The 21,790-nt window shown below is 44.8% G+C and overlaps 2 protein-coding genes across 4 annotated transcripts; both read right to left on the reverse strand.

The window, feature by feature from the left end:
- Window positions 1-1,891: 1,891 nt before the first annotated feature.
- Window positions 1,892-4,416, reverse strand: RPE (ribulose-5-phosphate-3-epimerase). 2 transcript variants are annotated; one of them, XM_042035452.1, is made up of 6 exons: window positions 4,257-4,416; window positions 4,047-4,126; window positions 3,828-3,967; window positions 3,101-3,235; window positions 2,856-2,942; window positions 1,892-2,435 (listed from the first exon to the last, which is right to left on the reverse strand). In XM_042035452.1, the coding sequence occupies exons 1-6, from the start codon at window positions 4,376-4,378 to the stop codon at window positions 2,313-2,315; spliced, it is 687 nt and encodes a 228-aa protein (XP_041891386.1). In that variant the 5' UTR covers window positions 4,379-4,416; the 3' UTR covers window positions 1,892-2,312. The 2 variants fall into 2 exon arrangements, with proteins under 2 accessions (XP_041891386.1, XP_041891387.1); XM_042035453.1 differs by having other exon boundaries at window positions 4,268-4,408.
- Window positions 4,417-4,831: 415 nt separating this feature from the next.
- Window positions 4,832-21,351, reverse strand: UNC80 (unc-80 homolog, NALCN channel complex subunit). 2 transcript variants are annotated; one of them, XM_042035450.1, is made up of 6 exons: window positions 20,883-21,351; window positions 18,754-18,810; window positions 11,029-11,110; window positions 10,416-10,527; window positions 9,072-9,262; window positions 4,832-8,000 (listed from the first exon to the last, which is right to left on the reverse strand). In XM_042035450.1, the coding sequence occupies exons 1-6, from the start codon at window positions 21,005-21,007 to the stop codon at window positions 7,746-7,748; spliced, it is 822 nt and encodes a 273-aa protein (XP_041891384.1). In that variant the 5' UTR covers window positions 21,008-21,351; the 3' UTR covers window positions 4,832-7,745. The 2 variants fall into 2 exon arrangements, with proteins under 2 accessions (XP_041891384.1, XP_041891385.1); XM_042035451.1 differs by lacking the exon at window positions 18,754-18,810.
- Window positions 21,352-21,790: the final 439 nt, after the last annotated feature.

A 21,790-nucleotide genomic window follows, 5' to 3' on the forward strand; every position in this document is an offset into this window, starting at 1 on the left:
TGTGCTCTCCCTTGTTGCTGAAACCGTATCAGAGGATTGCAGCATCTAATGGACCTGGGGTTTATTCAGCCCCGGGGAGACCATGCAAGTAGCTCTCTGGGTTTTCGTGTCAGCACTCAGTTCCAATCCTGCAACTCAGGGCTTGTTACTGAGCAGGACAACAGCCCCCAAACAGATCACTCTGTAAATGTATAGAGGTGACAAATTGAAACAGTCTTAAGCATTAAAGAACAAGAATCATTCATTACTGTGATTTCATGGACATGGTCACTAGCAGATTTGACCTTAGATGTGCAAAAGCTGCTGCAGCAGGAGTCACTTGCATAAACCCACATTGGTGGGATTCAGACAGAAGGAAGCAATTAAGAAATTTTACTTTGTGGGTGTAACGTCTCGCCCACACGACTCCTAACCCAAGAGTCAATGCAGGTGCAAATTTACCATCTCTAAAACAATTACAAAATGACTACAACCTATGAACAGAGAAAATACCGTACGGTTCCACAAAGCCTAGTACCATCAATTAACTAGCACAACTTGGCTGTTGCCCCCAAATTAATTAGGAAAAAAGTAGAAATAGTTTGATTACCCTCTCAATCCAGCTTACACTCAACTGCAGGAAGTTAGTATACTAGAGCTGTTGTCCTACTACTTTCAACAGCATGAAAAGCCAGACTCCACATCCTGAACTACCATTTTTGTAGCAGCTGGTGGCTGTCCAGCCTGCATTTTAGCTACCAGAGCTGTGACTGTTTGTCCATGCATACATTAAACTTCCATGCATACATTAAACTCTATGCTGGTTCTTTCCAGAAGCATGGATAAGCTACTCTAACACACACCGAACAGCTCTTGGGACTATAGCCTTTCATGGCCAAGCTTGTTTTGGCAAACCTCTTCTGAAGTATCTCTCAGTACAACAGGTCCAGACAGCTCCATTTTTCTTTTGCTAGTTCCCAAATGGCGTTGCAAGTGGAAACAGGAAGCAACGTTTGTTCACCTAAACCACAATTAACCATGCAGAAAAAAGTGGCAGTTCAGCCATTTCAGACACTTGTCTAGTGTCTGAACTAGCCTTAGCTCCTCCTGCTTAGCAAGGGCAGTGGCTCTCACTCTGGGGCACCTCACAGGTCCCAGGCTCAGAAGGGCTGCACCAGCTCTAGCACTGCCTCAGCAGCTGCCAGGTGACACCTGCCTAGCTGCAGCTGCTGAGCCTCCTGGCCTGGCCCCCCAGGGCAGCAGACTGTTTGCAACCCTTCTGTAATTGCAACTTAAAAGGAAAAATACCACACAGAATACCATGAAATATTAAAGAGTCAACAATCCTAATTGTAGCCATGGGAGACCTAATAATAGCCTGCTTGGTCTTCTCTAGTGCATTGTAACTCACCTTTCACATGCCCAAACAGGCCAGGCCTGTGGACACAGCAAATTGAAGGACTGATAACTATTTGGTTCCACAAGCTGTTTTACAGACCCATCTCCAGGCATTTCAACCTACGTATCTCTTCAGCAGATACCATCACTTACTCAGACATATGTACAAACCAAGGAGACTGAGAGGCAAGATTAAGGTTTTGTTATCTGAAGAGTATTAAAGCAACATTCTTCTGAGGAATTCCATCACTTCCAGGAATTTCAGACACAGCTGTCTTAACTGGCTGTTTGAAAGGTAAATGAGAAGATATTCCCCACTCTGTGATCTGGTAAAGATGCTGCACTGACTGATTTGATGCTTGACTTCTGTAGGCCAAATACTTCCAATGCAATAGAGACAAAGGACAGGAACACTTCTACCATCACTGGGATTTTTTTTTTAGCCCTCTTAAGCTGCATTTTCCTCGAACTTACTCCCAAAGCCACTCATTTGTGACAGTCAGCTTAAAAGAACTTACCACACCAAGGAAGGGGTGTTTAATGCAGTAGTGGAAAAGTTTTGTAGGAATGCACAGATCAAATGACAAATACAGGCAGCAGAAGGCAGTTTGATTAAGAGTCTTCCACAAGAGAGATTCTTGTGGTGATGCTACACTCTTCTAGCAAGCAACAAACTGACTGTAGTTCAATCCAGTCAGCATTGTTGGAGGTTGTGCCACAAAATCAGCCTCCACAAAATCAAGAGACAGGTTCAAACCACTGAAAGACAGCAAGAATGTTTCCCACTGCTGCTTGCTTCATTGCAGTGAAGGAATGATTCCTCTGTTCAGCAGCAAGAAGTTTCTGTAGTTGGTGTTCATCCAGCCCTCCCTTATGCAGGAGAAAAGGGTTCTCCTGCGTGCCCAGAGCCTTCTGGAACACGGCTTGGGCAGGTCTCATCGATCCAGACTGCGTTTCTGGGCTGCTTCTGAACACACATTCCTGAGGAGGTTGATCACAGACCTCGGGTCTGCGCTCTTCATAATAGCACTGCCAGACACAATCATATTGGCACCTGCCTGGAAGACATCAAACACCCGCTTAGTCACATGGAACAGAGCCACTGCCTACAGCTTGCTTGTAAAACACTGGAGGTGGTTGTGAATTCTGGGCTGGTGTGCAAACAAGTGGGACACACATGACACACCTCTAACTACAATCCCAAGTCAAGTTCAGAAAACACAGCTCTTCCCCAAATAAGTAATTTCTTCATCACATTGCTTCTATTTACACCAACATAAAAGAAACAAAGTTCTCTATCTTAGGGCAGGCTACAATAGCCACTATTAAAAAAGATTAGATCTCAAACAGATTTTGATATTAAATGTGTTTTACAGTTTCCTCTGAAAACTAGAAATTTCTCCTAAGCTTTATTTTCTGGGTGTTGATAAGTCTCTCAGCACAGTGACTGAGAATGCTGCTCTGTTGCAACCTCTTACCTCTGCACACTTATGGATGGTGTCAGGCCCAACTCCTCCATCCACTTCTATATCCAAGGAGGGAAACTGTGTCCTCAGCCACTGAACCTGAGGAACCAGATAAAAAGGCAGGCACTGAGATCCACATGAGCTGCCACCCTACAGCTTCTTACAGATCTAGACAAGGTTTATCTACTTCACCACTATACTCCCTACTGTTAATTAGCTTTTAGCTCAATAAATAATGAAAGAGAAACATAGTTTACCTTTGGCATCATGTCTTCCATAAATTTCTGTCCTCCGAACCCAGGTTCTACTGTCATCACCAAAGCCATGTCTATCTGATTGGCCCAAGGTGCTAAGTGTTCAACTGTAGTGCCAGGCTTGATGGCCAAGCCAACCTGCAGGAAGGGAAGCCAAATCCAAGTGCACCTTAGGATTCATGCACCTCAGGGCAAGACTGGCCTGAGCTCAGTGTGGATTCCTAAGAAAATAATTACATGTCTGTGTAATGGCAGGAAGAACAGGCCTCTTTATTTAAAAATTCCAGATTTTCTTCACTAAAATTGAAGACTAACTTCATGCACAGTGTGTTAGGGCTGCATATGCCAATCCCTGACCACCTGAAGTGGAAACAATGAGTTTTTCATAAAATCATGGAATCAAGATATCTTGAGTTGGAAGGGACCTACAAGGCACATCAAGGCCAACTCCCCGGCCTTGCACAGACATCCCACCAATCCCACCCTGTACGTGACAGCGGTGTCAAAACGTTCCTGGAGCTCTGGCAGCCTTGGGGCGTGACCATTCCCTGGGGAGCCTGTCCAGTGCCCAACCACCCTCTGGGGGAAGAACCTTTTCCTTATATCTTGCCCAAACCTCCCCTGACACAGTTAACAGGTCGTTCCCTTGGGTCCTGTCAGTGGTCACCACAGAGAACCTGCCAGCAAGGCAGCTGTTAGTTAAGCAGGGCACAGTGTGTACTCCCCTCACCTTCATCCCATTCTCCCGAATGTCCTTTATCAGTGCCCCGGGATTGCCCGTCGCTTCTAGATGGAAAGTGTACTGGTTTGCTCCAGCGACTGCCATGGGCTTCACCCACTGCTCTGGCGTGGCCACCATCATGTGCATATCTGGAAGAGGAGAGCGAGCGGGCAGTGGGGCTGAGTTCCGCTGCCGGAGGGGCAGTGCCCTGCAGCCCCCGGCCCTTACCGAAGAAGGGCTCCTGGCCCAGCCGCTTGCGCAGGCACTCCACGACGGGGTGGCCAAAGGTGATGTTCGGGACGAAGTGTCTTGGGGCCGAAGAGAGAGACGCGCCCGCCCGCAGGTTACACCCCGGGCCGGCCGGGAGGGGAGAGGCAGGCCGTTCCGGCCGCCCCCCGCGCCCCCGGCCCGGCCGCTCCCGCCCGCCCCCGGCGTTACCCGTCCATTACATCCAGGTGCAGGTAGTCGGCCCCGCAGTCCAGCATGCGGCTGCACTCAGCGCCCAGCGCCGCCAGGTCGCTATTAAGGATGGAAGGACCGATCCGACAACCCGACGCCATCGCTGCCGCCGCGGCTCCTGCTGGGACAGAGGGAGGGCCGGCCGGGCAGGGGGAGGGCCAGGGCGGTGCCCTCGCCATCTTGGGGCCGCTGCTCCGCCTGCGCTGACGCAGCACAAACGGCTCCGGCAGCGCTGGCCTGCCCGTGCCCTCGGGCCCAAACTGGAGGAAATAATAATTATAATAGTAATAACTCTTCTGTAAGTGATCTTAAGTTTCCAACGAAGTGTATTTTGTCCCCCCCAAAGAACAGCTCCAGCCTCACGCCGGGTAGAGCCACTGCCACAGCCCGTTCCCGCGGCACCCCCCACGCCAGGCCTGGGAGCAGATGGGTAAACTTCTAACAAGCGCTGTCGGTATCCCAGAACAAAACCACACATCGAAGTCCTTCGGAGCCCAAGAGACCGACCGTGTTACACAAGAGATTCAAACACAGAAGAACTCTGTCCTTTGCCGTCGTTCCTTTGTATTTAATCCCCGGCACAACGTTTGCATAAAATGCTGAGGCAACGTGACTGACTGACACATGGACAAGACGGGCACAGCCGGACGTTGCTGAACACGACATGCACTTAAGGCGTCTAACACTATGTAAAGCAGCATCGTTTGTCTCCACAGCAGAAATACACCAGTTCTGGTACAGAGATACTGGAGGAAAGCACAGACCAGCTAAAGTACTTTGTATGCCACTCATCAGGACGGCATTAAATGCAACTGGTACTACAGTAGAACAAACACATGGGAAGTTAGGCTGATGGGCTGACTTGTCTGTGCCATTTCTCAGCAATCATCCCACAGAACCAAAGCCAGCTGCCCAGCCACCTGGATAAAACTAAATTACAGATTACATCATTTATAAGATGCATTGATTTCTAGTAGGGTAGACATTAAAAAGAGGCATTTTGGTCCTTGCTATGGCTTTCTATTGTGGATTCAGCTGTGACAGTGGAAACTTGAAAGTTATTATATACACTGAATTAAATGAAGTAAATCAAGTTATTTTGTCATCTCTAGAGTAGAGTACTGTGGGAAGGCCTCTACTTTTCATTAAGGAAGATGCTTCCTCATTTTCAGCAGAAAAGGTCACTATAAACTGCACCATGAATTCTGTATGTGTTGTGTCCCAGCTGTTTACTCAGCTCATGTCTGAGGCTTTCCTGCCCCTCAGACTGCCAGTGACCAAGCCTACCTTGGGACATGAAAATGAAGCTGTGGGGTTTTTTCTCATTTGTGCATCAGTGTTAATAATAAAACTTAATATCTGGAATTTAGCAATTCTTGGAGTGACATCTGAGCTAGGAGCTAATCTAAAGCAGCATCCTACAGGTAGCTGGCACAGGCTCCAGTGCACTAAGGAGATAAGAAGCAGTACAGCATGTTTTGGTCAGCAGAGGAAACAGTTTGTCATCCAGGATATCCATGGGGACACTGTCACCTCCACCTGAACACCCGTCATACAAGACCAGGTACCCTTTGGAGATGCATTAGAGCACCACCTGTACATTATATAGCCCCATATATGTGGGGGCTATAGGTGGTGTACTATAAAAATAGTTGCCTTTTCAGGCCTGCTTTTTCCCAAGATATGCTGAGATTCTCCATCTCTCACCAACAGAGTGGTAGCAGAACATGCTCAGCACCTGGGAGAAAGATGGCCTTTGCTCTCTTCAGAGGTTTAACGTGAGTGAGTTCCCTGCCCAGACTGGTGTGCACAGCTCCTGTCAAATGTGAGCATTTGGCAAATGCCAGGCAGTGCAGCCTAAGGCTCCATGGGCTTCGCAGGCTGAAACCTGCTGTCAGGTGTGTGGTTAATTGTCAAAGCCCTAGGAAAACCTGTGTGCTGCACTACAGCAGCAAGGCAGCTGTTCATAGGGTAGTACTTCAGCTATTTCAGAGCCAGTGAGGAGTCCTTTCTTTGGAGATGGCTAGAAGGATATAATTTCCCTCCTTAGTAAGGCTGGTTTATGATGTGTGTGTCCAAACTGCAATCTCTCAGGAGCCATAGTAGTAATTAGTGCATTTTAGATACTTTCAGGATGATCCAAAACACCTTCCTCTGCACAATAAGGACACAATTATGAACTCCAGTTAGTCTAACATGAGCCAAAAAAGGCAGTGTGTGATTCCCAAGGGTATCTTTGGGCATTGCTGATGATTTCATGGTTTCACAGCTGTTTTGCAGTTTGCCCATCAGCAGCTAATGGCTAAATTCCCATTTCAGTGTAATTCCATGACGCTGCAGCAAAACCTGTAACTCAGCTGTGACTTCAGCTGATCCCTCTCCAGGGACCTTCACCTTCTGTGTTACATACATTTATCTAATACTTGCAGCCATGAACATTATATACATAAAATGGAAGCTTTTAAATACAATCTCAGCATGCCAAAAATAGATTTCATCAAGTTTCTGCCCTGCAATATCCATCTTTTGTTTACAATGTACATATGTATTTATATATATAGGAACACAAAAATACCGTATATAAATATTTACTTTAAATCCCTCTAAGTACATCCAATGACATCAGTGGAGCAGTTGCTTGGGTCCACCCATTCCGGATGTGGTTTCTCAGGGGTTTTTTTAAGCTGCGGAGATGAATAGCTCAGTACATTAAAGCAGGACAGTGTGGGCTATTTGTACCACCTGCAGACCACTCAGCCCCTGCCCATCTGTGTCTGTGCATAGCACATGCATTCCTGCTTACTGTATTTAGTTTTACAGAGCAAATATTTCTGTAGCACAAGAGCAGTATTTTACAGAGTGGAATGGAGCTAACATACAAAAGTAAACTCAACTGAAGTCTGCAGTGCCAAAAAAAAAAAAAGTCTACTTGCTTTATGGTGCTTATCATTGCTCTGCAAGTTAGAAACAATGGTCCCAGGCTTGAGAAAATCAAGCTTTAGAATGGTACTTTCTGTCAGTGTTTTCACTGTTTTCAAGGTTTAAGAGCCTTGGATTCAGCTACATAGCTGTCCTCTCCAAAACACTACAAAATTAAATCTTGGGCACAGTCTCAGAAGAGAGTTCTCTGTCTCGCACAGTCCAACAGTCCATTACCCAGTGAGGCTGCTGATCACAGTAGATGGCTGTCAGATAAGGGCTCTAGGGACCACGTTTGCCTACACACCCCTCTCCTGAGAATTCTGTACAAATTCTCGGTTCCTGTAGTCCTGTCCTAAACTGAAACAGATCTCACAAACAGAAATTTGCCAGTCTATATAGAGCAACTGGCTGATAGCTATTTCCTGCTTTTGGATCATAAAGTGCTCTTGTTTTAATTAGTTACTATTTAGCAGGGAACTCTAAGGAAAGGTACACGTTTCCTTCCTCTTCCCATTACTGAACTTCCCCAAGAGTTAAACATGAGATTCATCTAGATCGACATCCGTCTCCCCGAGCTCCACGTGTGAAGCTGAAGTGAGTGGCCAGCAAAGGATTTTCCATCCCGTTGTCCTCACTGATGTGCAGGACAGTGTCCCCATGCTGCAGCAAGCTGGTGGTCTCGAGGCCAGTGTAGTCCTCGGTGTCAGAGAGCTGGGTGGGTGGGGTGCTCTGTGCTGTTGTTGGCCAGGACTCCAAGCCCTCCTCTTTTTCCTTCTCCTTCTCAGCAGAGAGTGCCTCACTCTGCAGTTGAGGAGAGCTGGTGGTCAGGCTCAGAGAAAGCAGGAGGGAGAGGGGCAAAAAAAGGAGAGGAAGGTCTATAAAGTATTTTCTCATTCAGATACACATTTTACCACAAAGAACTAGGCACTTGCAGATTATAAATACCTTAAAATTATACCTTAACAATTATATATTTTTGCTGGTGAATCAAATTTACAACAATGATCAGAAAGGTTATCTGATTTGAGTCATTAACACTTTCTCATTTCATCTTTTTTAGCGTATGTCTTCAAACTGAGTGTAGGCTTAGATTAGATATTAGGAAAAAATTCTTTACTGTGAGGATAGTGAGGCACTAGAAAAGCTTTCCCAGAGAAGCTGTGGATGCCCCATCCCTGGAAGTGTTCAAGGCCAGGCTGGATGGGGCTTGGAGCAACCTGGTCTAGTGGAAGGTGTCCCTGCACATGGCAGGGGGTGGAATGAGTCCAAACCATTCTGTGATTCATTCTATGATTCTGAAGTCAGAGATCATTCATTTGTTCATTTGGCAAAGGACATAACCTCAAAACACAATGGATATCTGGGCATATAAAAGTGATCTCAATGTCACTGATGTGTTAAATGGATGACTGGGATTGTCCCTACACCACCCTCGGTGGGGTCCAACACAGAAAAATGTTGGACAAGCAATTTCTTTTGCAATGTGATGCTTTTGCTAAAACAGTCCTGAGGCTTTGATGGATTCCTTCTTTAAGGAGGCATCTCTCAGGAGCAAGCTGTGAAAACCTGTTAAGGACAGCTTGCCTTGGTGATTAGGTCCAGAAGTACACTGTATGAAATGGGAAGATGGAAAGGGAAGATGCAGAAAATATATTTTCAAATTAAGAATTGTTGCACAGATCTGGAAGGGAATGGCTTTACAGAAGCAGGGGGCTGGACAGCAAACAGCCTAAAAAACAGACACACAGGAGGGTTTGCTGTCTTCACTCTCCTGCCAGCTTTCATTACAGTGCTGTAATGAATCTGGTGCTTCCCCGTGCCTGGGATGGAGCAGTGGAGGAACACAGGCTACAAACCCACCAGTCACGTTACCTGGCTGTGGAGATCAGCTACAATGGTGGCAGGTGAGGAAGTCAGCACAGGTTTGCTGAGGGGCTCCTGCTGGCTGGTGGCCTGGGGGCTGCTGTGGCTGCAGCCCGGCTGCTGTACCGGCGGGTCCACAGCACAGGTTGGGGGTGCCTCAGGCTGGACTTCCGTGAATGTCACCGACCGCTTCTGCTCCACTGAGGGTACAAAGCCCAGAAAACTGAGGGTTAAAATTTGGGGAAAAAACACAAGAAAAGAAGAGAGACAATCCCTGGAGTTTTTACAACTAAGACAGGATTCATCCAATTTTTATATAAGCTGTCTAATTGGCATCTAATCTAAAAGCCTTTTACCCTGGGCTTCCACTACAGCCACAGCAAGACTCTGGGATCACCTGAAGTCTAGCCAGCACACCTGTCCTTGTCATGGTTTGGTGAGAAAAATACCACCCATAACATCTATCCATTCCAAAAGAATACACTGAGTTGAATCCCATGTGAGTTAGGCACTTCTGCCCTCAAATAAAAAAGAAAAACTGGCATGCAAAAAGATAGAATTGCCCAAGGTTTTGCAGAACATCTGAGAAAAGAAAGTGCAGCAGATAGCCCCTCATTCCTGCAGACTAAGTCCACTAGCCAGGAGTAACAGAAGAGCACAGAGTAAAGACAGTTAGACTAAAATCCTAACAGTAAAACTGGTATTCCTGTTCCTGCTCTTAATTATTTTTGGCTAACTTTTATGTTTCAAACATCTCCAGCAGTGCTGTTGCCCCAGCATAGTCCTGCTGAGCAGTTAGAAACCCAGGAAGTTCACAAGTAACCTTTGCTCTTCCAGATGTTTCCTCCAAAGCTCACTCCAAATGGTACAGAATACAGCCACCTGCTCAGCTTGGCAGTGCTGACTCCTGGAAACATACAGCACAGACTGAAGCAGTCCTACATTCACTTCCATATACAATCCTTAAAGCTCTGCACTGCTAAGCTTATGATGGGACATTTTCTTCTTTCTACTACTCTCAATAGCATCTTTCAAACTTGCACATCTGGAGGTTTTGGATAAGGCATCCTGACTAGAGGAAACCCATCCCCTAAATTCTCCACAACTCCTGGAAACAAAGTAATTCATTGTCCATATCCTGTTTGACCTTGAAAACTTCTGGAGAAACCATTAAAGTGTTTTGAGGGGGTGGATTTCTGATAGGATATCCACGTACTAGGAAAAAGTATAGAGCTCCCGGAATTTCACTTTAATATAAGCTAGTAACAACCTGCTATTCCTTTAAGCTAAAACCACAGCCTTTTCTACTTTCCAGTGTGGAGTGCTGGTTTCGGAAATGCAGCATTGCCCTACCACAAGGTTTTGGCTTTGGCTGGATGCTCCGTCGCGTGGTTGAAAGTCGAGCTCCGTGACGGCTCCGAGGTTCAGTTTGAGTTTTCTGACGTGACAGCAGCGGTCGTCGAAGCTAAACATTGGAAGAGAGAGTTAGGTTAATGTATGTTCACATATTGCACAGCTTCTTCTCTGAAAGGAGAACAGATCATCACTGTCTGTACCTCTAGATGTCCATTCACTCTACTTTTAGCAGATATGTGTTTTAAGGTTTCCATGGATCAGACATCTCCTTCATATGAACCTCTGGGCTTTGTGCCTTTTCAGTTTCAACACTGAATGTAATGCAGTGCAGGTTGCATAACCATCATTTAATAATAAGAAAAAAGCCTGCAGAGGACAAGATTGAGGAATTTAAAACAAAGGGTACCTCCTCTCTTAGGGATTTGTCTGGCTTCACAGCTATGATTTGTGCTATGGTTCCTGCTAAGTCAAGAGACTGCACTAGTATAGCAAAAATTAGGTAGAAGGGACACATCACATCCACATACCGTGTGCAAACAGCCACATACGAGAAAAGCCAAACCAAATCACACAGCAAGAGAGAAGTTTTGTTTACTGTCTGTGTCCTCACCTGCCGTAGGCCTCTCTTCCGCCCCAGGGGCTGCTGCAGAAGGAGGTTCTGTTGTCCTGGCTCGCTCTGCACACTTCCCACCCTGTTAGATGTTGACAGCATTAGGCCAAGCACAGAAGCACACTGCATAACTAGTACGTTTCCTGGCAATTGGGACTAAAATAAATAAATAAATAATAGATTGACCAACCACTAATGGCACAGTCACTTCAAAGAGCAGCACTATCTTTGAAGGACGGGAGGAGACATGTCTGCTGGGTTGTGGCTTCCGGGGCTTAGGAAAGGGTGGGAGGTGGAGTCATGGCATTCAGGACTTGGCCACACACAGGTAGCATCCTGTTGCTGCCTGCTCTGAGCTTCCCCTCCCCCTCCCAAAGATACGTGCTCCTGCATGTGCTCTGAGCTCCTTTGTTCTAAGTGCGGGGAAAACCAAATGTAACTCAAGCTCTTTAGCAGTGTCTGATTGGCCGGTCACCCCGGGTCCGCCCCCAGTCCTCCCCTTTTCCCCTTCTCCGAATAAAAGAGATGCTTGAGGGGAGGCTCCGCTCTCTCTCAGCTATCTTCCTGTGAACATCTCTGGTTGTCTGTCTCATTTGAAAGCTTCTAACCGCAGGAAATTGAGCGAGCAGGGAGCTATATTTCTCCCTCTTTGCTTCTGGCTGATGGTATTTGCTCTGCAGCTGATACAGGTACCGATTTTAGAGCTACTTAAGTGCTAGATCGCCCTTGCTACCTCTCAAGGCTGCTCGAGGCTTTCTAAGGCATTGAAGTACAAGCACTAGCCGGTATAAAGCTGAAAAGATACCTTCCACAGTATCCAAATATAAATAACTGCAGATTTCAGTTTTCAGTCATTGATTGATGCATCCCACTGGGCAGCACTCACTTCTCTGCATCCTTTGCCACATCAGTGAAGGCAGGAACATCAGCTTCCTAGCTCAAAAGCCTTCTTGTTTGCTTTTCCTTTTTTCAAGGACAATGTCGTAAAAGCTATTGTTTTTCTTCCCAAATAAGACTCCATGGCCTCATCACAATTTTGTCATCTGGTTTTAATTTCAATTTAAGTCAACAAACAAAAAGCAAACACAAAGTGACAAAGGATCCATTCACATAATGGATGCATGAGTTATGTGAACAAGGCCCCACACTCAACACTTACAGCCTTAAGTATTTTTGTGGCTAACAAAAGAGACAAGTAAATGAAAATTAGAGGTAGATAGACAGATAGATCGCTAGATAGCTAGATAGCTAGATAAATACTGCTTTTTGGTTTTTAATATATTGGCACAAAATATCTGAAAACCTGCAGTAGAAGAAACTTTAGCAATAAAACATACTCTACTATGTACCACCTCATACTACCATTCAACTGACCATTCAATCTACTTAATATAGAAATACCATCCTCCCCTCATTTTTATCAAAGCACTGTATTACTCTGAACACTGGACATTTAGCAGTCATAAAACACTTTAGCTGAACAAACTGTGTCTGAGAGACTTATGACTACAATAGTCACTAAGTCACATTTAAGATAGACTTCTTTTAACTCAGGCAGCTGCTTTTTTAGGCCAGACTGGAATCCACTGAGCAACATGTCCTATTTAAGCAACTTCCAGCTATATCTCGCATACACACTGCTGAAGATTCAGTATTGCAATCCATTTTGTCTTTGGTTTGCATTAATCTAAAGGAAAACAACATTCTTTTTCTAGATACTTCTCTTGGAGTTCCCTGGAGTTTGTCAGTACCACCAACAGAATGAAGGTTAATCACCTGACCACACAGGGGTGGAAGAAGAAGACAAACCTAGGAACATGGTCAGACAAGACATGGAGGATGTCTGTGGAGAGGCTTAAAAAGCTCTGTCTCCTGAGCAGCTCATTCTTCACTTTGGCAGAAGTTACCGATTGTTCTTAGAAGGTTTGGCGGAACAGAACATGGAGAGTTTCCTGCTCTGCTTTGGGGCTCTTGGAGTTTAGGATTTTTCCTTTTGTTTCTTTCTCTCATGGAATTTTGTCCCATCTGTCGCTAAGAAACCATAAGGACCGATACTTAGGAGAGACAAAAGTTTCCACTAGAAAGGTGCGGCTGGCCACTCTCTTAACTGGGGGTTTCTCTTGGAGGGGCAGAGATACCATGAGAATTGGGCTGGGGGAAAAGGGGCTAGGCACAGCTCCTTGCTTTCTTGCTCTCTAGGCTTCAGAGGAGGACGGCCGAGCTGCTGCTAGTGGGGGTGGGGGGAGGCGGCGGGGATTCGCTGCTGCTGCCAGAGCCCAGCCCTGTCCTGTTTTCTCCTACCCCGGGTAAGCCTTTGCTCGTGAGAGCAGCCATTTAACTGGGACCTTATTGGAACACTGTCTCACTGGAAAGGACCCTTGCCATCTGCTCAGGTGCCTCAGGGGAAGACCGGGACCCTGACCCCCCTCCCCCTTCCCGGAGGGCACGTCTTCCCAGCTGCCTGTGGCAGCTGCTGTGGAGGAGCCCAGCTGCCACTGCCCAGCTCTGCTGCTGCCACTGCCTCGGGCTTTTTTTGCTGCACTGTAACACACCCCCCCTGCCTGCTGGGACACCCCATGGCCCCTGCTACACCTGCAGAGTGTCTGCTACCTCTTGCTTGCTACTCCGGGTGAGCCTGCCCTGCTATTCCAGCCGCTGCTCCAAGGTTCCTGCTGCAGCCCATGTTTGCCATCCAACCTGTCCGCCATCACCACGTGACAGGAGATGCAGCCGAGCCCGCGCCACAGCGCCCCCTGCAGGCGCGGGGGAACCATTGCACCCCCGCCGCCCGGCCGGGAGCCACCAGCGCCCCTGCCGGCTGTCACCAGAACTGCACCAGAACTGCCTGACAGCCGAGAGAGGCTGGCACTGGGTTTGTGGGTTTGTTTGTTGTCGCTGCCGTTGTGGTTGTTTGTCTGCCTTGCTATACATACATACATACTAGTAAAGAACTGTTATTCATTTTCCCATATCTTTTTCTGGAAGCCCCTTAATTTCAAAATTATTATAATTTGGAGGGAAGGGGGTCGTATTCTCCATTCCAAAGGAGGTTCCCGCCTCCCTTGGCAGACACCTGTCTTTCAAACCAAGACAGGGGCCAAGTTTGGTTACCTGATCTGAAAGTCTTATTCCTTCCTCCTGTTCATTTAAGCTAAAGCCAGACTTTGCACTGAACCATATCCATGTTTCTGTCACTCCTGCAGGGGAGACTGGGCAACTTCAAGAAGAGAGACATCTTGGGAGGAGAGAGTAGGCAACTTCAAGAAGAGAGACATCTTGGGACCCTGAAGCTCTTTATCTTTTGATTGACAGACTACAGCCTAATAATGCTGGGCATGCCCTCAGCAATTTCACCACAGCTGCACTGCCTTGGAAAAAGAGAAAAAGCTTCAGCAAGCTCAAAGCCAGAACAAACAAGATATATTTGAGTCCCTTTCTTCCTCAGACAGGTCTTCCAAATGAAATCACCAGTCCCTGGAACATATATCCCAGTTTTTCCATAGGATATTGACATGCTTTACATACCATGCATCCTAAACACCACACAAACACCTGCCTAGGGATAAGCAGAGACCTCAGAGTTACCTCCAAGTTAGTAAGACTATGTTCTTGACCCAGACATTGACTACAGCACCTATGACTGGTAAGTCCAAAAGCATCACATCATTCCTTATTAAAGCAAAGAGACTGCACTTAAATTAGTCTTTATATTTGTGATCCAGACAACCTGAAGTTACAGCTTGGAGAATTTCCTTAATCTTCTGCTTCTAGGATTACATAAAACTTATTCTTCTGAATTTCCAGAAGTTTTTACAGTGGTTACCAATGTGTGAATGAAGTAGGAATTAGCTGGAGAAGTTCTTGGGAAAAAAAATTCTACTAGAGTAGCTTTGAGAACACTGTTACAATTTCTGAGGAAGGAAAGGTAACTCTTAGTTCTGTGAGTAAGGAGACATTAATGTCTGCAGCAGAAAGACTGCAATTATATTTAGTACAAAACTGTTTACAGTGCTGAAACAAACTCACTTCACATGTGATATGAAAACACTTGAAAAAGTCATTAGATAAAGGGTATACATGGACTGCGTGAGGGCACATAGGCTATACACGAGGTAAAAACTATTCCCATGCACTGAAGACAAACAATAGGTGAGCAAAAAAAGGCTGGACTTCGTGTCTTCCTGGTTGGAGTCTGGGATTTTCAGCCTGGCTTAATAACATACGTGAAATGAATTAAGTGAGCTGGTGGACGTTTACTTCCAGTACTGAATCATTACACAAACTGGTATAATCTGGGATGATCTTACAAGCTGAAATTGCAGATACCTATTGCAGGGAAATGGTGGACCTGAGAGCAGCTGCGTTTTGCAGAGCTGCCTGTGCACAACACAGTCCTGCTGTGGCTGTCTTTTTGCTCTGTATCCCCACATTTTGAAGAAGGAAAGCAAGAGAGAGAGAATCATAAAGACCACAAATTTCAGACAAGTGACTGAATTTTCAGATACAAGCTTTCTCTTCATGAGGGTTTGTGAGGGGTTTTTTTCACATCAAAGAACAGAACTACCAATCTTGTTTCTGTGAAAACGAGCATGGCAGGCAGAGGGTTGGCTCTGTGCAGCCTGCCCTCCCTCCTTTTCTGTCTCTCCTTGTTTACCAGACCTGACCAGGAATATACTGTTTTTCTGACAGCCCGTGGGACCCAGCAAAGGAACACTGAATCAGATGCCATTTCAGCTGACAGTACATTTCCTCCCCATGGCAATGTGATCTATAAGAATAGTTTTTCTAAAGGACATAATCTAGATTTATTTGGGAATAAGAAACAAGATTTTTTTCCTGCCCAACACTCTCTGTCGCTCCCTGAGTATCTCTGTCAGGGATTTATTTACACAATAATGTTACTCCCATTATGTAGGGCAGAGGTGAGCCAAAGATCAAACCAACCCAAGTTTATGGATGCATGTTACCAGTGCTACAAGGAATGACAGTGCAGTCACACAGTGGGGGCCAAAACAAACTTTGTCGGGTTGGCAAGTAAAATAAGTAATGCTCAAGAATTAAAAGAAAACCAAATCACGCAGCCAAAAAAAACCCCAAAAAAGGTAATGAAGAAAGAAGAAAACAAAACAGAGACAAAGGAAGCAACGAGTTTAAATGTCTATTATAAAGATGTACATGCTTGCCACACCATCATGGTACAGCACATACACTTTGTGTCCCTAGACATATGAATGAGATGGTTGGTGGACAAAGGCAGCAGGAAATGGGTTAAATATATTGTATTTCCAGACACATCCCAGCCCAGTTAGCATTAAACCTGCTGCTGCAATTGCCCTGGCAATATGGATTCAATCTGATTTTTCCTATTAGGAACCATTAAGCTAGGATAGGCACAAACATTACAGGGAAATGTGTTTGTGCAATAGATTTCCATTACAATGGTTTCACCTTCTTCCTTTCTGATTTGGGAAAATATCCTGTCCTCTCAGATTATAACCACAACAGATCACGATGCTCCTCAGCCCTGTACTCCAAGCTGTCTGAGCACTTCAGTGCTCTCCCCTTCCTGCCTTCCCTGCTTTTTTTCAAGGCTGGGTCTAATTGCTATAGAACAAAGGGAAACAGACTTTATTCTTTTTTGTATTTGTCACAATTTGTTTATTTAAGACTCCTACCTTCCAAAAGGGTCTAGTCCCTAGTAAATACTGTTTACTTCTTTATCTTGGTTATGATTAAATACCAGCTTTTGAATTCAGAAGGTGATCCTAAAAAGTTATCATTGTGCGGCAGCCAAAATCAAAGTTACATAAGAAAAACTGAAGCCTGCTTTATTCAAAACTAATGTTCCTGAATGTAAAAACAAATTAACTCTGCCCTATAATCCCCACAGCACAATAAGCTTCTACAACATCTGCTTTACTACTGCTGTCCTTTAGAGGAGGAATCCAATTTTTACATTTAACAATGCAGTTGAAACATCTTTTTCTCCTCACAGAGATCTAACCTAATTTTTTAGACACATTTGCAGTGTCTTCATTCCTTCTTAAGGCTTCTTAAGGTTTTGCAGCCTGTCCTTAAGACATGTGCCCGCTCCTTGAAAAGGATAATAAACCTCAGCAGAACTGATTCCCAAGTACATCTGCTCACCCATTTGCTCTGTACCCTAGAGCAGGGTGGAGGATAGTGTCCTGGTCCCTGGAGAAAATTTTTGTGACAGGAATTAGTAGGAACCCGTTGTGCAGCTGATTACATTTCAGGGTTCAAAATAAATTATTGTGTTTGAACACGTTCATTGACTTAGGTGTCTCATAGTGCTCAGCCTCACCACTGTAATTAGGAGTGGCTAGCCCCTACTTAACAAGATCAAAATATTTCAGAATCAACACTGATGTAACTGAGTATCAGGTCATTATGGCCTTAACTCAGACACAGACCTTCCCCTTTGTCCTCTTCCTCAACTGTGGTGAGTTTTTAGTGCTGCTAAAGGGACAACATGGAAGTTCTTTGGTTGAATGATTTCTCTTCAGCTCTTTAGCCCAGATGACCATGCAATCTTACATTGTCACAAAACCAGGTAACAATACCCCTGCCTCTGCCAAGAAGCTGGTGTCTTTTCCTAACTGATCAGAGACTGGTCTGCCAGAGAAGGGTTCACACACATGAAGGACACCATGTTGCATGGAATGAGCTCAGTGATAGCACCGACAATAAACTCCTTTTGTCAACTGAAGAGAGTGAACAAACGAACACAGCAGCCTGTCCCCATCCCAAAAAGCCACTACCAACATTGAAACCCAAGCTAATGAAACAGAAACCATTCACACAAACGCCTCTCAACATATCCACTGCTTCCACTGGTGCAGGAATGAAATAGTGAGTTACCCTCCGTGTTGCCAATGTATGGGGCTGTGTTCTCCTGGGAGGAAACAGATGCTCTTGGGACTAACAACAACTCTCCAGCCTCAAGAGGATAGGTTGAGAGGTGGAAGCACAGCAGCAGAGCAGGGAGAATGATTAACATGACTGATCTGGGTGTTAAAGGTGCAGGCTTCCCTTGTAAGTTCCCTCCTGACCCATTTGTGTTTGTTCCCGTCTGTGGGTAATGGGGAACAACTAGACCTGAACTGCAGCACTAACAGAGCCATTTTAGAGATGTATTTATGGCATCCACCTGCAAGATTTCTAAGTTGTCATTTGAGAATTGAAAATGCTTTGCAAGACTAATGAGAATTATTGTAAAGCACCCACAAAACACTATATTCCACAGGACTTACCATAATTAGTTTTATCAGCGAATGGTAAAGAACTCAGCTTGATATTAAGTCTTTTGTGGTGACAGCATTGTGAGATGAATGAAAAAACAGATGTCTCCATTTTACATAGGCCTCCAGACTAATGCTTATAACAGGATACAGCTAATGCCTCATGGATCATCTTTCTCATGCCTTTCAAGCAATTGTTAAACAAGGGGGAAAGGCCAGCCTGCTGCTTCATTCACTACAGCTTTTTCTTTCCCCTTCTCCTTAGCCTTCTCAAAGTTATTGGCAATCAAAGCTGAAAACTGAAGGTGGGTTACTACACCTTTGACTTGCAGGCCTGAATATTGATGAGCCACAAGAGACAGAGATGGAGAGAGTGACAAAAGGTGAGGGGAAGAGACAAAAGGTCGGAAACAGCTTGTTTCCCAGCACACACACTGACAGACAGGTAGTGTTAACACTGTACCTAGAGAGGCTGCCCTCAGTGGCCAGGCTCGGGGAGTCATCGAGGACATTAGGTTCACTGCAGGAGGGGCAGGGAGATTAAGAATTTAGGGAAAGAAAATGCAAAAAGCATGCGCTTGTCTCTGTTTTCAAGGGAAGAAAATATCAATGGAATAAAAAAGTAAAAAAAGGACGGTAACATTAATCGGACTTACATGCTCAACAGCACATATATGACTCAGAGGAGGTGAAAGAACATCTGATAACAGGAGCAGTCTTTAGAGGGAGTTTACACTGCATGAAGCCTTCTACGTCTCTGCTGAGATTTGGGGAGCTGAGAAGTTGGACAGGATGTGTTTCTAAAGGAAATAAGGCAGGGAACTGTTTTCAAAGCTATTTTCCTGCAGCATTTTGATTTATTTCAGTTCTATTTACTTTCAGCATCATAGAAAGCTTTTTTCCTTCCCCATGAGCCACTTCTTCCTTGAGGGAGGGCTGATCTATCTCCCATGAGCTATAGACCACTCTCCTTCTGGTGCAACTCTAAGGACAAACATGGGGAAAACAAGGCCTCATAGTGCAATGAAACTGTAAATAAACAGCTGGCAAGGGTCTTGGCCAAGGAGTACACAATTCCAATGCTTTTCTGCAATGCAGCCATCAGGCAGGAGCAGCCTGCTCAGGCCATAGGAAAAGAAAGAAAGGAAGAAAGGAAGAAAGGAAGAAAAGAAGAAAGGAAGAAAGGAAGAAAAGAAGAAAGGAAGGAAGAAAGAAAGACTGTCTGCTGGGTTACCAGCAGGAAAGCAGTAATAACTTTACTTAGCATTAATTAGTTTACATTTGTGAGGCAGTCTGAAAGCCCAGAGACCATCCATAAACTCAAAAGGCATGACGTCGAGGACTATGATTATGCTTGCTGAGCTGGTCCTTCCCCTACCCACATGAAAAGTGGTTCTCCTGCTATACCATGTACTTAAAAAGTAGAGAGTGAAGCTCTGTGGTACTTAAAGTCTTTTTTTCTCAGCATCACCATGATTTGGGATTGCACAAAGCAAACATTGCTCTCAGTCAGCTGTAACTCTTATGAAGTTTATGCACTAAAGATGGTAGTGAAAGATTGAGGAAAATGGAGTCTTGCATGTTAATTTTTCAAGGAAAAAAGGGACCGAATCAACTGAGTTTGAAAGTCAAATGAGTTCCTGTAAGTCCTTTTGTGAAAACTCACAGATAAAATCTGTGTAACTCCTCTCTTGTAACTCACTTCTCCTATCTCTGCTGTTAGATACCACAGCTGTTAATTTTCCTTCATCTATCAATGTTATTTCTTTAATTCCAAGCAAGAATGGGGAGGGAACAATATTGTTTGATTTTCCAGGGGTGGTCAAGACATAATGTAGAATATATTCTTTAAAGGTTCAAAGGAAATAACACAAATTAATCTGTCCATTGTCAGATATCCTTGGATAACTATGTCACGGACAAATAAAACAATAAACATTGCTTACTTAGAAAAAAACCCCACGTTTAAATGCAAAACTTCTCTCCACATCTTCTAAAGATGTACATTTCCCAACAAGCTCTTTCTCACCACTCCGTGTCAACCAGGAATAAGGCATTCAATGTTATTTGTATCAACAAGTATTTCAGGTTTAAAACAGTATTACATCCCATCTTTGAACATAGAGTTTAATTTCTGCGATGAGCTAGTTACTCTTCTAGGAAGGACAAAGAACACACGGAAGAAAACAAAGTAAATCAAACTGCCTCTGCTCCCCTCTCCCAGCTTCTCAAGATTCCTCCCCACTCCCCTACACAGACTGGGTGTGGTCCCCTGGTTTAATGAATACCCCAAAACCATGTTTCCTTTTGCTATTCAGTAGTAGCAGAGAAAAATAATAACTCTGTTTCTGAAACTGCTTGAGAGGAAGGTTGCTGTGGATGACAGCTTGTTCTTATGGACCCTACGCAGCACAGATCATCCTGGAAAATCATTATTTCCAGTCCTGCGCCCTTGGTCCAACACTATTCCAGGATGAATAAATTTAGCATCACTATGTTGGCACCAATTCCACTATCCCATATCTCTGATGTACCTGTGCCATTTATGCTCTTGTTAATATAATGGGAAAGGGGAAAAGCCCATGTTGTTACCTTTGGCTAGGTAACATGCCCACCTCAGCCTGAGGTGCAGACATGCTGGAGAGATGGCTGGAGAACCGCCTCCTCCCAATGGCACCCATAAGGTATGTTTCTTGTTCACTTACCACACTGGGCATGCTCAAGGAGTCATCTAGAAAGAGAGAAAAAAACAGAAAGGAGAGGAAACAACCACCCAAATCCCACCTGCATCTTGACAGTTGTCAAGAGATAACAGGATGCCAAAGGTGTACCCAGCATTCACTTACCAAGAGCCCAAGCCTGAAAATTGGAATATTCCATTAGACTTTACAGCCACAGTGCAGAAAGACATACACATAAACCCCTGCAGGATGAGGAACCTGACAAACATGGAGCAGGGATTTATGTATTCTTTCAGCTTAAATGGCTCTCAGGAAAACATGTTTGGGGAATCCAGCTTCCACTAGGGAATTAATCCTGTGATTAATAAATTGTTTGTTAATACACAGTGTTTCCAGCATAAAAGTTGTAACTGGACCTTGTCCTGGTGTGAAATAAACTGCTTCTATGATCTAGCAAAGCACTGTGACAAAAAAGCCAAAATACATGACAGCAAAATGCAGAACTGACACCCTTCAACACCCTTCAGGACATGCATTTTAAAATGTCACCAAAAATTTGGATAAGTTGACTCAAATACATCATACTGCAACAGAACTATGCAGACAGCTGGACTGCAATCAGGACAGCTTGAAATTTTCAGTGCTGTTTCAAATTATATCAAGTATCCAGAGAGAAATTACTTTATTGTGGTTTTTGCCACAACAACTTTTAATTACAAATAAAGAAAACAAAGGGGTGGGTGTTGGGGAAGATGAAACAGGAAAGCCTTATAAATATGATTGCCTGACAAAAGATTTTGGGAATATGAAAACTACAGG

This window comes from Corvus kubaryi, unplaced genomic scaffold, assembly GCF_017639235.1.
Source record: "Corvus kubaryi isolate FWS band 111438036 unplaced genomic scaffold, C.kubaryi_AGA036_p1.0 37383, whole genome shotgun sequence".
Taxonomy (NCBI): Eukaryota; Metazoa; Chordata; class Aves; order Passeriformes; family Corvidae; genus Corvus; species Corvus kubaryi.

What these genes read in the sequence shown, in the direction of transcription:
- RPE (XM_042035452.1), bottom strand. Translation starts at nt 4,378, where the DNA reads ATGGCGTCGGGTTGTCGGATCGGTCCTTCCATCCTTAATAGCGACCTG. An exon ending in TGGAAGACATGATGCCAAAG is followed by an intron (nt 2,943 to 3,100) that starts GTAAACTATGTT and finishes CTGGTTCCTCAG; the next exon opens with GTTCAGTGGCTGAGGACACA. An exon ending in CCATCCATAAGTGTGCAGAG is followed by an intron (nt 2,436 to 2,855) that starts GTAAGAGGTTGC and finishes GATGTCTTCCAG; the next exon opens with GCAGGTGCCAATATGATTGT.
- UNC80 (XM_042035450.1), bottom strand. Translation starts at nt 21,007, where the DNA reads ATGCCCAGTGTGGTAAGTGAACAAGAAACATACCTTATGGGTGCCATT. An exon ending in GGCATGTTACCTAGCCAAAG is followed by an intron (nt 18,811 to 20,882) that starts GTAACAACATGG and finishes CCCCTCCTGCAG; the next exon opens with TGAACCTAATGTCCTCGATG. An exon ending in GGAAGAGAGGCCTACGGCAG is followed by an intron (nt 10,528 to 11,028) that starts GTGAGGACACAG and finishes TCCAATGTTTAG; the next exon opens with CTTCGACGACCGCTGCTGTC.